The following is an 18073-nucleotide window of genomic DNA, read 5'->3' as shown; positions in this document are numbered from 1 at the left end:
AGGACTGCATGCTTGAGTATTATGGTCTGTCCGTGAGCTTTATGAAATATCCATTTATCATTTAAGAAGTGTATACAAACACTCAGCAGGGTCATATAGTTGGGGCATTTGTCTAAAGCACTTTGCTTTGAAGGGTCTGAAGATGAGATTGGAAATGAAAGCTTAAAGGTCCCCTATATTGATGACTGTTTGTCAATATATATTTACAGAACATGTCTCTGAAGTGTTTGGCTCCAAACGCCAAACAGATCATTGCAGCATTACCCATAATCCCCTCTGTTTCAGCCCTGTTTCCAAAGTGCTGATTCTCTGTCTGTTACTTTAGATGAAAATAAGGAGCCCCTCCCCACGCCCCTCTGAGAGACATTTGGTTACAAAGAACACAATGGTGCTCTAGGAGGAGATTCAGGTGATAAGGTGGGGGGGGGGGGGGGGTAACCGTGGTTGCTGATTGGCTAATGGTTACACAAGCCAAAAAATCGTAATGACATCACAAAGTGGCCAAAATCTGATCAGCTCATTTTCAGACAGGTTTTTATAGAAATGGATCAGGACAAAAAGAGAGAGAATCTTTGTTCCTGAAACTTTCAGAGTCTCTTTCCACAGAGGGGACACATGTTGATTTAGAAGAGACATGGACAAGTGGATTTTGCTTAATAGATGACCTTTAAATCTTCTTCTCCCTACACTATCATAAACACGCAGGCACATCACTTTGTCAAATGATGGACTTGGACTTGTAACATGGTGTGCAGTATTTTGAGTAATACTCGTGTAATGTAAGTTTAGTTTACAAGTCACTGTGGTACTGTATGCGGTCAGGGATGGGATATTTTCCTCGTCCAGAAGCGTCCGTCCTGGCTCTACACCCACACTCCTCTTGTAGCTTGTCTCTCTCTCTTTTTTTAAATGTCTTCCTATGTCTCTTTATCCGCTTTTTTTACTCTCCCTCTCATCCGCCCCCATCTCTATGTATAAAGCCCTGCATCCACTCATTGTCAGTCGCACGAGAAATCCCAGTTGACCAGAGGAAGTGAAGTCATTTCCTGGTGGCTCCGAGGAGAACAAAAACTCAGGGCACATTTAGGCCTCAACTCCTCCATCAACACGTGGCCATCAAACAGGGTTTCACTGCCACTCAATTCTGCTAACGTAATTCAAATATTTGTGTGCAATGTTCATATTAAAACAAGGAATAAGTAAACACATGTTCCAGCACAATGAGGCTCTGTGGTAATGGGAGAGAGGATGCGTTTAACAGCCTGTTAAATTGACCTGATTCACGCATGGAAGCAGAACATGGTTCTTTTTCAACGCTGTGGGAACATTTTACAGATCAAGCGTGACAAAGCATTGATGAGACATTTCCTGTTTGTCTTTTCACATTTCTATCTCCCTGTTTTATCCAAATGTCTTTTTCATGTTTGCTGAAGTATTATCAGTGTCAGGTCCCTTTCAGTGTTGTGTTTTTTTTGGGAGATATCTCTACAATCTGCGTGCAAAAAGTGTCACATAGTGAATCTTTATTTATTTAGTTTCACTACTTTAACTAGTGTATCCTTATTATAATGGCAGACAAGCCTAACCAACACATTTTAAACATACTGTATATCGTCTTTTTATTGTTTTAGATTCATACTTTTCAATTTCTTTAAGAAGATTCTGTAAAATGCAGTTTTTCTAGCTCTGAAAATGTTGTTTTATATGCATCTTGATACACAATGTTACACTTAGAAGGATTTTCCATCACGTTTCCACTCTAGAAATCAAGTCAAACAATAAACATTGAGGTTGTTTTAAAAACGTAACTCTCTTGGATTATGTGCTTTAGTTTTCTCAACGTTTTGTTTCTCTTTTTGTTTCCATCAGACCTGTCACAGCACGTTGTCTCGGACTGCAAGCAGGCCATGGATCTTTTGGAGGAAGGCATCGCCAACCGGATCACAGCGGCAACCCACAACCACGACGCCAGCAGCCGGTCCCACGCCATCTTCACCATCCAGTACACACAGGTCCTCCTCTCGCTTATATAGAGCTATAGATCGGTTAATAATCAATCTGCTAATAATCCTCTTTTAGATTTTGCCAAATAGTGCTCCTTTGGGTGCAGATCATGTTTTTAGTATCTGTTTTCAGGTGAAATGTTTATCAATATTTGTAGATTCCAGTCTGAATACTCTCGCCCTTTCTCCACAGGCGATCCTTGAAAATAACCTTCCTTCAGAAACTGTCAGCAAGATTAACCTGGTGGATCTGGCTGGGAGGTAAACTGTTATTTCCTTTGTTGTGTTATTTTCTCAACATGCTTTCAGTCAAAGTCATTGACTAAACTGCCCCCTAGTGGATAGTTGCTACTGCCCTTAGGCAAGGAAAGGAAAGGAAAGGAAAGGCAATTTTATTTATATAGCACTTTTCAGCACGTGGCGATTCAAAGTGCTTTACAGATTAAAAGCAAAAGACATTTAAGAACAAATACAGCATAAATACATTATTAAAAAGGCATTTCAAAACAGGCATAATAAGCAAAGGTAATGAAATAAATTAAATAAATAAACACAGCAGGTACAGAATACATGACTAAAAAGGCATACTGTAGTGGGAGTATGGGCAGCTCAATTAAAAGCAGCGGCAAATAGGTGCGTTTTTAGTCGGGATTTAAAAATAGGAAGTGTTTCGGCGGATGTGCATGATTTTAGGTTTTAAAAAATGTTCACTTCCACATTTATTTTTAGGATAATAATAATACATTACATTTATAAAGCGCTTTTCCTGGTGCTCAAAGCGCTTACAAGCAAGTAAAACAAAATAACAACACAAGTAGAAAGTGCTAAGCTAGGTGGAATAAGGGCAACGGGTTAGTTGATTAGGAGTTGAAGGCAAGAGTGAAAAGGTGTGTTTTGAGGGATTGTTTGAATGATGTGAGAGTGTTGGCAGATCTGACGTGGCTGGGGAGGGAGTTCCAGAGTGAGGGGGGGGCGGGCTGCAGAGAAGGCCCTGTCACCCCAGGTCCGGAGCTGTGTCCTGATGGGCTGCTGTAGGTTAGCTTCAGCAGACCTGAGGCGACGGGTGGGGGTGTGTCGTTGGATGAGGTCACAGAGGTAGGGGGGGGGCAAGGTTGTTGAGGGCTTTGAAAGTGAAAAGTAATATTTTAAAGTCAATGCGGTGTTTGATGGGGAGCCAGTGGAGGTCATGGAGGATAGGGGTGATGTGGTCGGAGCGTCGGGTGGAGGTGAGCAAGCGGGAAGCTGAGTTTTGGACCTATTGAAGTTTTTTAGTATGAATGCAGGTGACCCATAATATTAATAATATAATAATAACAATAATGTTTCTTGAATCAGTGTGACTGACATGAACCTCATATTGTGTTTGTGTTGTGTTTCTCAGTGAGAGAGCAGACCCTCACTACAGCAGGGACAGACTCACAGAGGGCTCCAACATCAACAAGTCTCTGGTCACTTTGGGTATCGTCATATCTGCTCTTGGTAAATTCACATACTATTTATGATTTACATTTGAAGTTCAAGTGACGCTGTCTGGAAAAAAAAGCAGTTCTTACTCCGAAATGAATCTAGCGTTGACCTCCAAAATTCTTTATACTTTTCCTTGATCTCGACAGTATTCACTTCTCTTCTGTGACACACTCTTCTTAAATCCCTCATCCTTTGTTCTTCCTATTCCCTCCGTCTCCGCAGCCCAGAACTCCCAGATGTCCAGCAGCTGTCAGAGTATCAACAGCATGGCCTCTGAGGGCGATGGCAGCACGGGGGGAAGCCACAGCAGCTCCCTGTCTGGAGGAGGAGGGGGAGGAGGAGGAGGGAGGAGGCACTGCTTCATCCCATACAGAGACTCAGTCCTCACCTGGCTGTTGAAAGACAGCCTGGGCGGCAACTCCAAAACCATCATGATTGCAAGTGAGTACAAGAGATTTATTGAATTGTTATTGTTATTTTATTATATCGGACCCAGTGTGATTACAGAGAAAATGCAACACATCAATTATAAAAGGATAGTTATATTATGACAAGCAGAAACCTGAGCAAATCCAATTAATTTAAACATCTGTGTCTATTAGGATCATAAGTTGTTTGTTTTGTTAAAGTAGAGGCTTGTATGTGAAAATTATTTCAAATAGAATCAGTACAACTTACTTTGGAGTAAATTAATTAACTTACAGTTTAAGTAGGTTTTGATTCCATTACCCTTAAATTAGTGACTTAACACATAGTAAGAGTGTATTGAGTACAAGAGATGTAACTATTATAAAAGGACCTTGGCTTTGATTTAATTTTTCAATCTCAAAACAAAAAATGTAGTTAAAGTAAAAAATAGAAAATTACAGGAATAATCGATTGTGAAAATTCAGTTGTACAAATAATGTTAATAAAAGGCGAGAAATGTCTGCATACAATGTCTGAAAGGTGTTTTTTGTAATGTTTTTGTCTCAAATCTTATTACATGTGATGTGTGTTCTAATTTCTATGTGTAACTTTTGCTTGTGAATTTGTGTGTGTGTGTTTGTGTTGCAGCGGTCTCTCCCTCTGCTAACAGCTACAACGAGACCCTCAGCACCCTGCGCTATGCTGCACATGCCAGAAATATTGTCAACAAGCCCCGGGTTAATGAGGTCAGTGGCTGTTAATAGTGCGGTGCCAATACTCAATGTTTGATACAAAAGCTTTCAGCAGCTGTGCTCTGTGTGCAGGATGCCAGTGTTCGGCTGATCAGGGAGCTGAGAGAGGAGATTGACAGGCTGAAGAGCATGCTGCTCAGCTTTGAAATGGTATGGAGGCTTTTTATCGTTACAGCATAGCACTTACTCTCCAGGGGATACACCGACTCTCTTTCTTAGTACTGTAAGGCTTTCAATAAGAGAGATTCCCACATTACATGTTTTTTTAGCAAAGGCTTAATACAGTCCTTTGTGAGATTTTTCTTCCCCTGGGCGGAAACGATTGAATTGAATTGTGACACTTGTGACATTTCCCTATGGCGCAGTATTTTTGTTGATCATTTTTCTCCCTCTCGACTGACAGCAACGTAATCCCAGTCCGTCCCTGAGCGATGAGAGGGATGGAAATCTCTCTGACATCGTGCTACAGAACGAACTGAAGGTAACACAGGGTGGACATGCATGGTTTCATCCACTGACAGATACAGTCGTCCTTGACGCATCATCGTGTGACACTCATTTCACTATAAAGAAATACAGGGCAACATATATTAGGAAGGCTGGGGACAGTGCGCCTCTCTCCTGAAGAATATACCATCTTAACCATCACTTACTTCCTATAAGTCTGTCGTCACAAATGCCTGTACGTCCAAGCATTGTTATCTAGCAGGTGACATTGACATTGATTTCAAAACCCTAGTCAATTCACATGGTTTAAGACATGTGAAAGGTGCATGATTAACACTTAAAGCAGGGGTGGCAAACTCAAATACACAGTGGGCCAAAATAAAAAAATGGGTACTATTTTTACTAGTGGAGGGCCGGACTGGTTCAATGTTTATTGCAAAACTTATTGAAATGAACTTATTGCACATATTAAACCTGGAACTAACTAAGCTTAAATGATTGCCTATAAAAACAACATTAAATAATCAGTTGCATTCATTTCTTATGGCTCTATCTGCAGCTTTTCCTCAGTCATTTCTTATGATTACATTTTCCCACAGGCCAACAACAGCTTCAACAAAACTATTTCCCTCAAAGAACAAACCAAGCATGCCCTGTTGTCTCAAGAAACAAAGTGCAGAAGGAAACATCCATGTAAACTCAGTGTGCTGCTCTGTGATGCTAGTTCAAGCCAGATACTTGGCATCTCATCTTGGGTGCAAGTTCATCAATGTTTGGGGTCAGGCTCTGAGCGGAGGAGATCCTCAGGATGGAGTGAAGGTGTGCGTGCAATATACCGGCGGGCCAGATCTAATAGTAATTAAAAATTATCCTGCGGGCCGAAATTAAATCCACCACGGGCCTGATTTGGCCCCCGGGCCTTGAGTTTGACACATGTGACTTAAAGAACCAGTTTACACAAGCTATGTTGAACACATTTTCCAACTCAATATGTTTCTTTGTAGAAAATGTATACAGAAAAAAGTCTTTGTGAGGTCTGTGGATTTTCTAGGACGTCTTTTCCTAAAAAATAAACCACACAAAAGAACCATCACATAAGCTCCGGTTCAATTTCCTCTGCTGTATTGGTATGGCAGCAGATGTCTCAGCAGTGAATATCACAAACACTTTGGGTACTAGGAGTAATTGTGGATCTTCCTCTGACACATTGTCACTGTTTGTTTTACTTTGAAACCTCTTGGGAAATTAAAGGGAAATATTGCGGTTTAAACTGTAAACATGTATTATGTAACACAGTTAGATATTGTAAATTACAATACAGTTTATCCTATTTTTTTTATACAGGTACAATGAGATGAGTAGAGCTACTCCTTTTTTTTAAGGTGCCGTACAACATTCAGGATAAGACAACATACAAACAACAAGCATTCATTCATTCAAGTGCAGGAATATATTGTTTTAAGTAAAATAAATAGGTTTGAATGTGTATTAAAAAATATATATATACATATTATTTCCTTGACCACAGATATTTACCCCCCTGGTTTTAACCTCCTCTCGTAATTACCTTCCTTAATCCTCATCCTCCTCAGGTGGAGCAGCTGACGAAGGACTGGTCGGAGAGCTGGAGAGACAAGAAGGAGCTGCTGGAGCAGTACAGCGTGGACATCAACCGAGACCGGGCAGGATTCCTCATCAACTCCCTCCGACCGCACCTAGTGACTCTCGATGGGGACGTCCTCAGCACCGGGGTCGTCTTCTATCACCTCAGGGTAACAGGAAAACAAAGACACATCGATGTGTTCGGCCCGTTCTGTGTATCTTTTGAATTGTGTGCAGTGTGAATATTACAATGCAATTATTAGCTTCAAAATGTCTAGTATATGTGTAGCACTTAATATAAATATTAATAATGTTATGCATGCTTGCTGCATTCGATGGTATTAAATGTGTACTTTTACACTCTGTCTCTCTCTTTGTACGTTTCCTTTCATCCCCACACACGCATGACTTGTTTGAACTACATGCTGCAAACTCCCACAAACTGACATTCTTTCCATTTGCTCTACTTTTCTCCAACTCTGAAGTTACTGGTTTGACAGCTGCCTTGACTAAAACCATCTATTTTCTTTCTACTAGATACTTCCCCCCCTCTCCTCCTCCTCCTCCTAGTATTTCTCTTTGTTCTGCTAGAAAAACTCTTGAGAAAAGGTGCGTTTCTACCGTCTGTTCTTTTCACTCTACCCTCCAACTGTCCTGTCGATCTCGTGTGGTGTGTGTGTGTGTGTGTGTGTGTGTGTGTGTGTGTGTGTGTGTGTGTGTGTGTGTGTGTGTGTGGTGTGTGTGTGTGTGTGTGTGTGTGTGTGTGTGTGTGTGTGTGTGTGTGTGTGTGTGTGTGTGTGTGTGTGTGTTGTGTGTGTGTGTGTGTGTGTGTGTGTGTGTGTGTGTGTGTGTGTGTGTGTGTGTGTGTGTGTGTGTGTGTGGTGTGTGTGTGTGTGTGTGTGTGTGTGTGTGTGTGTGTGTGTGTGACAATGCATGAAGCTCGGTTGGATAAGAGGTTCTGAGGCTAGGACTCGGGGGAGCTTAAGCCGTCCTGATTCTGACAATGACAAGCATACCCTTAGGCCTGACAATTACACTGTTTCCTGCATTTGAAGAGTGGAAGCCACCTGGGAACACATGTGGCCCTGACACCATATAAGAAAGCCTTTAATCCCATTAGATAAGAATTCAAAGTAAACAAATGATATTTTTTCTATCAGCTTCGGGGGAGATTATAAGTGAAAGGACAATAGTTATCTGAATCATTGTGTAAAAGTCCTGTCATTATAACCATGTGCTTGTGTTTTGAGCACATTTAGCTAATGTCAACAATGCACAATAGTTGTTTTGTTTATTTAGATTTTGAATATATGTTTAGACAATGCTTTTTTTTCTTACAGGAAGGAGTTACCCACATAGGACCTCAGGAACAGTATAAAGAACCACAAATAGGTATTATTAATTCATTCATTGTCCATGTTTCTCCATCCAGCTTCCTTTTCAAACTCTATAACCAGACTTTTTTCAATGAATTGTTTCACATTACCATCTTACAGCAACACTGCCTTAACGCAGAGTAGAAATGCAGCATACTGGATGCTTTAGAGCAGGGGTGCCAAACCAGTCGATCGCGATCGACCGGTCGATCGCGGGGAGATTCCCAGTCGATCGCGAGATGTGTCTAAAAATAGAACAACAATATTCTGTTTTATCGTTAATGTCCTATAACATAATCTTCCTGTGCCAGAATAATGCACTTGAACGCATCAAAGCTTTGTGATTGGCCGGCGTGACGCCATGTGTCGGGGTGTGGCTTTATGGCAGAAGCAAAAAAGCCCAAAATATATAATTTTCACTCCGAGTGGGAGGATGATTATTTTTGTATCTATTCCAATTCAAAGTCCATCTGTCTCATCTGCAATGCGAGCGTGGCTTTATCGAAGAAGGGTAATTTAGGAGCGGAATTTCAAAACAGTGCACAAACGCTACGAGACGGAATTCCCTCCTAATTCTGCCCTACGCTCCAAAAGGTGAGGGACCTGAAAGGACAGCTAAATGCACAGCAGTCCATTTTCACCAGGCCCAACAACAAGAGCAAGGCTGCTACCAGAGCATCTTATCGTGTCAGTCACGTTCTTGCGAAACACATGAAGTCTTTCAAAGACGGCGAAGTTGTGAAAGAAGCATTCCTGGAGGCTGCTGACACGCTTTTGGGGGACAGTAAAAATAACAGTAGCATTTCAACAGGTTTTTGATATAATAAAAACTCAAGTTAGATACCGTTATTAATCAGCTGTAAGTTTTAGTTTGTTTGAACTTATTCATCATAATTATTGTACAAAATGGTATAAGAATGTAAACTTAAATTGATTATAGTCTATTATCAATACAGGTTAAGAAACTAGTGTTGCTTGCATCCTATTTTAAAGGCATTTCTTTTTATAATCTACTAAAATGCTACAAAAAAAGGGTTTGATTCTATTAATTTTGTCTTTTTTATTGCACTGTTGCAGCAGATTCCTGTGTAGTTTCAGATCTGAGTTGTCTTATTAGTAAGCCTCATTTATACTTTTGTAGCAACACTATTTTTATATAATGGCAAAGAAAGGGTTCAGAGTCTTTCCTTTTTTCCTGTGTCATCTGTGGCAGCACTGTTCAATGTTTCTTGAAAACATTACCCACTGTAGTGACGTGTGAATAAACTCCAACTCTGTATCAACAACACTGTTGTGTAACTTCAGTTAAATACTTGTATGTGTGTAGATTAGAAAGAGGTAAGATAAAGGATCTGCAGTATTTTATGAAGTATTAATCGTACAAAGGTCAGTTTTATACAAGTAGAAGTGTGTATTTACTTGGTAGTAGGCTGTCAGTAATGGCTACGCCTCTCTATTTGGACTGGTAGATCTCGGCAGACTGGCAACTTTAAAAGTAGCTCTCGGTTCAAAAAAGGTCGGGCACCCCTGCTTTAGAGACTAAACATGCATTGAATGTTCACTTTTAATTAAATGCTGCATGTTGTGCTGAATATATTCATCAGTACAGTAGCTGCATCTGTAAAGCTTTCTCAATCTGTAAGTGCAATTGTGTTTCTTGTGCGCTCTGCTTGTAGTTCTGCAGGGAAGTGCCAGCTGTGAGATTGAAAACCACGGAGGTGTGGTGACACTCAGGCCGCTGCCCGGCTGCGTCTGCCTGCTCAACGACAGAGAGGTCACTGAGCCCTGCAGACTGGCTCAAGGTCAGCTCCACAGTTTGTTCCCACTGCATTTTGAGTCAAAGCACACAGCAAAAGGGAGCTGTCGCAAGTTTTTATTTATATGTGATCTTAGCCTGTGAACTTGCATACCACTTTTATTTGGCTCATAATAAACACACATTTTTATGTTATCATCCTAATGCAGCTATCGTCACACTCGTGCCTTTGGAAGATTAGCTCATTTATGGCATGTTTAAGAGGGAGGAAGATAAAGTGATAAACCACAAGATTTTAGTTCTGGTTACTTTGGTGACTATTTGGTTGTTTATATATAACTTGTTTTCTGTCACTGCATGGCAATGATATATAATAATATAATGAGTGTACATTAATGAATTGAATCATTGCAAAACATGTATCGAAACTGTATCGCAGGATGTATCGCAAAATCAGACCCAAGCAGACTTGACACGAAGCATTAAGGCTATCATGTAATAAGTGCACTATGTTGATTATCACATATAGGTTAATGTACAATTATATACACACATTGAACAGATAACATATAGGGGTTAATGGATAATGTTATACTGTATATGCATGCATATTTAAAGGGGCACAGATAGATTCCTCCCAAGGGTAAACATAGACACGCACTTGCTACACTGCAGCCATGTCCTCGGCTTGCAGGATGAGCACAGCTTCAGATGTCTCTCTGTCTCCAGGGACGGTGATCACCTTGGGAGGAGAGCATAAGTTCCGCTTCAACCACCCGGCAGAGGCAGCCGTCCTCCGGGAACGCAGACGGGTGGGTGCTGCTCCTCTGACAATACAAATGATGCTATGGTTAAGATGGCAATCTGGATAATATTAATGATAAGCAGATGAATGAGAGGCAGCAGTAGATGATAATGTGAAGCTCTTGATACATAATATAGGGCGCTCAACACTAGGGGTGTAACGGTTCACAAACATTTCGGTTCGGTACGTACCTCGGTTTTTTGGTCACGGTTCGGTTCGGTACGTTTTCGGTACAGCAGAATTTTTTTTCACAAAACATATATCTATATTTTTATTATTATTATTAAACTGTGAATAATGTATTCACTCAAATAAATACAAAATATAATAAAATGAACATTTAAGGTGCAGCATTTCGATGAACTGAAATAATCTGTATTTGAACTGTACTAGCACCTAAGCAGCCAGCTTGACATTAGGACTTGCTTGTCATTGTATTTTCATGTTTTTTTAAAGAAAGATGAACTTGTCCACATTGCTTGCCGAAAGGGCAGATCTGCTGGCACTAACAATGTCTCCTGCTGTGGAGAACACCCTCTCTAGGGACAGAGGTAACAGATACAGCCAGGTAGCGCTTTGCTAACATGGCAACATAAGGATATTTGGCGTTTGTAATAGCTTTGGCTCGGTCTGAACTCTCTGCGAGTGGTGGAGGCTTACATGCTAGTGGGAGTTGGGTTTGCACTTCAGTCTTTTTCTTTTGGTACCGGTGATATTCACGTTCGGGTGATGCCTTTTCAAGAGTGTGCAAGTTTGATGTATTGCCAGCCGCGTAACCAATTTTAGTTGAACAATGCCAACAAACAGCTTTGGTTCGGTCCACCTGTCTTTGTCCGTCATCCTTGTACGTAACTGCGAAACCAAAATGAGCTCAACTTTATCTGCGTTCGCCATTAATTTTCGACAGTTGCTCAAATTACTGACTACATTTGAACGCATCCCTCTGTCCAGCTCTCATAGTATGCCTCTCATCCAATGAAATGACTTGCTCGCTCTATGACGCGTTGAACCCAATGTGAGCAAATTACTCTGAATGCTGCGACGCAGCACCTGAGATTACTTCCAAAAAGTTATTCACGTTCTCAATTTTTCACGTTTAACATTATATTCGTTCGGTACACTTCGGTACACACCTGTACCGAACCGAAGGGCCCGTACCGAATAATTTCGGTACGGGTACGTGTACCGTTACACCCCTTCTCAACATAGGGAAGTGGCCTGTGTGAGTGTGTGAATGTGTATCACTCCTGATTAGCTGGTGAAACCTTGTATGGTAGCCTGTGTGTGTGTTGGTAAGATTGGAAAAGCCAATTTCAATTAACATAATTGTTTCTGATCAAAAGATTACCTGTTTAGAAGATTTAGCTGGAACATTTTTATTTTTCATAACTGGTGAATATTAAAGTTGATATTTTCTTTGCTATTTTTAGGCAAGTGAAGGTGGGATGAGCTGCACCTACATTGATCCATGTCCCCTCACCCCGGACCAAAGGTAAACGCTGCATCCAGAAATACAAAAACAAATGTATCCCTCTGTTACTGTATGTGTATTGTGAGAGCTTATTCTGCCAACTCACAGCATACATATTTGATAACAGATACATATGGTTTGAAATGTTCACGCTTCAGAAATGGGTCAATGCTTCAAACGTATTCAGTTGGTTACAGTGGTTGCGTTAGACTTTTTCGTTGTCCGTCATTTTAACGGACAGGATCGTAAAATTTCCGTCATAATCCATTATTACCCGTCATTTTATTTTTCATGTTTTAATGATGAGATGAGACATATTTAATATTTATGTTTGGGTACTGAGCAGCAAATCACTCATTTTTTTAATGATTCATACAGTACAGAACTTTTAAGGGCATGGAGAAACAAAAAGATGAACAGAGACACCGACCGTGTGGTCACTTTTCATGTCAACACGAACATGAATGATTTATTTTTTCCTGCACTGACAGACAGCAGAGGGGGGCAGAGGCCGCTAAAAACACCACGACCATTGTGCCTAAACAGGCAAATGTGAACAATGCCATCGTTTTAAATGAGACAATTACAATCTAAATATGAACAAAACATTTACAAGAATAACTCAATTGCCTGCTGTAGCCTGAACGCTGATTTCTGCATCGTCGTGCACCCTCGGACAAATCCGTTACTCGTCTTAGCTTTTCTACAGATGTCGCAGAACATTTTGCCATCTTCCCTCCTCAGCCACTCTTGCTCCCACTGAACCCGGTACTCCCGCTTGAACTCCTTGCCACTGGCTTGCCCCTCTGCCGCTGGCTGAACGTTGTCAGTTTTAGTCTTACTGGCTTGTCCTTCATCCTCCACCGCATCAATCCCTCTTGTTTCACCTCGTTTATCCGCACCATCACAATTACTGGGCTTATTAAAAAAGCTTCGGACGAACAGCTGCGATTGCTAAAGCCGGTTAAACAACGAGGTAATCAACGAGGTCAAAAACAAGACTAGACAATAGCTACTTAATATACACACACTCGCCATCAACTGGACAGGGGTGTGAATGACTAAATAATAGTTACAGACCACAGTAGAGTAGATCGCCCTCAGTCTACCTGGCCACTAAGGATGTAATATAATGTGGGCCGCTGGTGGACATTTTGGCGCTGTTCCGAGTTGTGTTCTAATCTGTCAAAATGACGGACTGCTTTCAGATTTTTCCGTCATTGTTAGAAAAAATCCGTTATTGACGGAAAATATTCGGTTAACGCGACCTCTGGTTGGTTATATGGCATGTGTTTCCATTAGCCACCATCATGGTGAAGAATCCCAGTTAGCTTTTACAGTGCGAGTCAGTTGTTGCTTGGTAACTAACTGCTAAGAGCCTGAACTGAAAACAAACAACAGTAGCCTTTACTTTAAACCTGTCACCACCTAACTATTTAATTCTGGACATGATTGTTCCAAGGTGAGGTGAGGTTACAATTTTTCCACTATCAGGTTCTCACTTTATATTCTCACCTGGATCTATGTGTCTGTTATAGTGTTGAAGAAGTGAATCTCCAAGGCCAGCTGGGTGCCTGTCTCTCCCCCAGCGAGGAGCCCGCTGCCAGGCAGAGTGTGCAGGAGCAGCAGAGCTACGTGGAGAGCTTGCGTCAGGAGATTCAGGCAGAACAAAGACGGGCTGAGAGAGAGTTGGAGAGGGAGCAGGCCCTCCTCCGACAGCAGCACACTGAGAGTAAGTCGTCTCTACACACTCTCAAAGAAAGTTATTGCTCACACAGAAACCTGTCAGCTTTTTGAAGTTCTCGATCGTTTTGGTGGATATATTTTGTGCAGGTTTAAAGGTCCCCTATTATACTCTTTTTCATCAATATATTATAGATCTCATTTATATACAAAACATGTCTCTGAAGTGTTTGGTTTGGTTGGTGATTGGCTAATGGCTACACAAGCCAAAAAATCGTTATGACATCATAAAGTGGCCAAAATCTGATCAGCTCATTTTCAGACAGGTTTTTATAGAAATGGATCAGGACAAAAAGAGAGAATCTTTTTTCCTGAAACTTTCAGAATCTCTTTACACAGAGGGGACACATGTTGATGTAGAAGAGACATGAAGAAGAGAGGACACGTGTTGATGTAGAAGAGACATGAAAAAGTGGATTTTGCATAATAGGTGACCTTTAAAATATCCACCACTTATGGTTCCCTTCTGTTATCTTTACCCAACAGTCCAGCAGTGGATTTTGCAGGAGAAGCAGCACCTAACAACTGTTGAGCAGAAAGTCACCCAAGAGTCTGGGGTTCAGGCAGATCTGATCCCTGCATCCCTCCTGGAGCGAGTGGCAAATCAGGCGTCTCATGATCAGGAGGGTCAGACAGGATACCGTCTGTCTCACGTGGTTCCGGCGAGGAAGAAGTCGATGCAGGAGGAACTGCTGAAGCATCACGCCCTCTGCCGTGCCGAAAGCCGAATCCGAAGGAAAAAGTTACACTACCAGCTGGAGAGGATTGCACGCAAGCGGCATATGTTGGAAGCTAAGAAGGAATTGCAACGGCTGGAAAAGTCTCTGCCTCCAGGACCAGAGAGCCCCGAGTCTCCTGAGCTGGTGACCCCCACAAAGCTCACGGAGAGACAGTTTGTCCCTCGTAGACACTCATTCTCCGCAGACCTTCTTTCCCGGCTTTACCCCCAGAACACACCGATCTTCAGGTAAACGCATAAAACATGTGACGTGTGTCAATTGCATGGATGGAAATGAGCTGACTTTTTTGCTTAACTAATGTTGGCTATTGTACTTTGAAAATTATTGTGGACGTTTTTGGCTTTTGAAGGGTTGAACAGTTTGGAAAAAGTATATATAAAAAATGTAATTAAATTAATTGTGATATTTGAGGTAATGATAATTTTTGCATCATAAGTCACATTCATTTTTCTTTTCTTTTTTTAGTATTGACTTTTTACTTAAAGGAGACCTATCATGCTATATTTAAATGATATAGTGTATGACCATACCTATATAAGGTATATTTATACATTTTATTTTTCAAAATACCAAACAGATCATTTTTTAGCCATGCCTCGTTTCGCTCATTTTCGCTCTTTTCCAAGCCTGTCTTTGAAAATTCTGAGCAGCAGCTGACCACGCCCCCCTGCAGAAGAGCGGGGCATGCGCCGGCGAGAGTCACGTTACCATGCTTTCTGTGATTACGAGTGTGGAATAAACATGTCATCTCAGAGCAATGCATGTGTTCAAGCGTATTATCAATTTGATCCAGAGACTGACCCTGAAGCAGCTGAGGTTTTGGTGGAGGTGGAAACATCTCGGTTGCAGCAGGACGTTTCTGAATGGTTAGTTGACAAGCTGTTGTTCCTATTTATTTTACTCCGTTACGATGCTTGCTACTTATTCCGTTCATATTTTGGCTAATTAGCAAGAATGCTATGTGTACAGTTTATAACTTAGAGCTTGTAACGCAAAAACAGCGATACATATATATATTTATAAAGGGAGACATTCATATTTTCAGCATATATACAATGGCCTCATTGCGTTTATTAATAGTTTACAGCCCTTTTCTTCCAACATCGTGCAACAACCGTTGGAAAGTTCAATAACTTAGGGTGATAAAAAGTATAACTCCAACAACACCTCAGTTGTCAGCAGTGTGTGTAGTTTCATGTGTTTTTAAAAGCTCAGTTATTGACTTCTTTCTACAGGTGTACATGTGCAAATTGCGCCACGATGCCTTCTGAACGGAGAATGTGTGCTGCATGGCGATACCACAGGTAACATTTTTGATAGCTTCACTAAGTTGTCTGTTTAGAGAATACATTTTTAACATGTCATTCAATATATGTTTATCACACTAGGTGTCAAGACGGATGCAGGAACTTGAGGACTCTATAACCTGTATGGTGGACCATCCTGGATTGGAGCCTGTGTGCCTGAATGTGTTCTCCCTGCAGAATGCATTGAATATTTACAGAGCTGAACATGGTGGACTACAGTTGAGGCAAATAGAGCAGTGAGTGGTTTGTTTCTTTTGACTGAAATTGTAAAACGAATGCTAATATTGTTCATGGAAATAAATACTGGTGTATATGGCTTTATGCAATCTTTCATTGTACATGTACTATTATATATATATATATATTATTACACAGCAATGGCATAACACACCCATGTGTACGACAACAAAAGTCCACACACAACCTTATGCTTTTGAAATCAGAATATTCTTTACCCATCCAAACATGAATAATCACGACACATTTGATATCAACTCTGAACTTTATTGTCAAAATGAACGGTTCTTTGAACCCATAAAAAAAAAAACGAAATGTACTTGTATTTTGTATAAATTACACTAAATATTTTTTTTAATGATTTCAGGCGTCACAGGTATCTAGCCTACAGAAGCTTTGTGAGCTGGTGCTGGGGCTTCCTTGGACGCAGGATCAGAGTGGTGATTCCGGTCTGCGTTGTCCTCAAGGAGGCAGGAGTTTCCTGATCCGCAAAATGTCGATGTTGGGTTCAGACAGCAGCCAAATTGAACCGTGTAGCATACCCGGCGATGACCTCGTCCCAGTCAGGTCGCTCATAATGGTGCAGGGTCCACAAAGACTTGGTCGAAGATGAGGTCCATCAAGTTGGCCACGAAGCCTGTGCAATGTTAAAAAAAAGCACAACAAAAAATGTGGTTTAGATTAGTATATGCATGTAAAAAACTGAAAGTTCTTTCTAATTTTATATTTGTAAATAGTTGTATAATAAATATTTTAAACACTTACGGAATGTGGGGTCAGTCTTTACTGGTTTTGCTCTGCATTCTCCCTTCCTGGCCTTTGGGAACTGCAGTTTATACAGAGGGTTTCCAGTGGATGTAGTGGCTTGTGCACGCTCAGCGTTTTCATTGTAGTGCAGGGCTGCCAGGTACAGTCTTTCATTTCCGCCATGAGAAAAAAAAATGTAAATAATAGCAAAGGATGTACAAATTGTCACTAATTAGTAAGTATGTGAGGTGCTGGCCTGTAAAGAAGAAAACATAGTTGGAACAAAATCATCTCAATTTAGTATTCAGGATGAGAAAATACTATTTGGATAAATATCGTCTGAAATCCCAAAAGATGGGGCTTAAAACTCTCTATTTAGCAAAGCTCTTTGCTTAGCCTTTTCCAATCTGAGTTAGTTTTGAACCATAACGTGCATGCTGTGTTTCTGACACAATACAGATGATATGTTGGAGGGGCTGAGCTCAGTAGACTGACTGTAATGAGTGCTAGCCACTAATTAGCCTGTTGCTAGGTAAGGCCTTGTCAACAACAACATACCAACGGGGCGTTAGCTCCGTTTTACTCGTGGTGTGTGTCCCCCCTCGCATACATACACACAGTGTTGTATCCTCACACACCCCCATTTATATTCATGTGCGTAAACACACAAAAGCTTTTACATATAACGCTGCAAAAAACGGCATGTCTCATTAGCGTAGCGTAGCTTAGCTTAGCTTACAGATCTGATCGTTCTTACAGACTACAATCACAAAAGCTTTTACATATAACGCTGCAAAAAACGGCACTTACCTACAGAAGATTACGTTTGTTATTATAACTTACTCAATATGATTTTAGAGCATACAAAATACTAATAAATAGGAGAATAAATACTTGTGTTATCGGCTAAGGCGTGGCTTTACAGCCTTCCCACAGATCACCATTACGGCAGTATGTCTGAACATGTTAGCAAATGCCTGATAATTAAAATAAAAAGACAAAGCAAAGACTGCGGAGCGTACAATATAAAATGTTACAAAAACATATAAACACCTAACCGATTACTATTTGGGTTTGAGGCGACATTGATACGGCAAAGCTACATGCTACATACTACAAGCTAGAGATAGCTTTATCAGGAAAAACACCGCTAAATAAAAACTTACAGCTTCAAAATTGGATGTGTCCTCACTGGCCTGCTCCCGGATGGTT

At 40.9% G+C, this 18073-nt stretch overlaps 1 protein-coding gene across 1 annotated transcript in view; it reads left to right on the top strand.

Annotated features, from left to right (window-relative positions):
• Positions 1-18073, top strand: part of stard9 (StAR-related lipid transfer (START) domain containing 9) — a 63524-nt gene that overhangs the window by 25897 nt on the left and 19554 nt on the right. Inside the window, exons 8-21 of the mRNA XM_034235312.1 lie at positions 1870-2012; positions 2197-2264; positions 3385-3482; positions 3693-3911; positions 4527-4624; positions 4703-4780; positions 5034-5111; positions 6670-6849; positions 8020-8071; positions 9732-9857; positions 10541-10623; positions 12047-12108; positions 13626-13819; positions 14317-14797. Coding sequence (XP_034091203.1) covers positions 1870-2012; positions 2197-2264; positions 3385-3482; positions 3693-3911; positions 4527-4624; positions 4703-4780; positions 5034-5111; positions 6670-6849; positions 8020-8071; positions 9732-9857; positions 10541-10623; positions 12047-12108; positions 13626-13819; positions 14317-14797 — 1960 coding nt within the window. The remainder of the gene's footprint in view (positions 1-1869; positions 2013-2196; positions 2265-3384; positions 3483-3692; positions 3912-4526; positions 4625-4702; positions 4781-5033; positions 5112-6669; positions 6850-8019; positions 8072-9731; positions 9858-10540; positions 10624-12046; positions 12109-13625; positions 13820-14316; positions 14798-18073) is intronic.

Source organism: Gymnodraco acuticeps, unplaced genomic scaffold (genome assembly GCF_902827175.1).
Source record: "Gymnodraco acuticeps unplaced genomic scaffold, fGymAcu1.1, whole genome shotgun sequence".
Classification (NCBI taxonomy): Eukaryota; Metazoa; Chordata; class Actinopteri; order Perciformes; family Bathydraconidae; genus Gymnodraco; species Gymnodraco acuticeps.
Note: the sequence above shows the minus strand (reverse complement) of the source record. Positions and strands in the feature narration are given on the sequence as shown.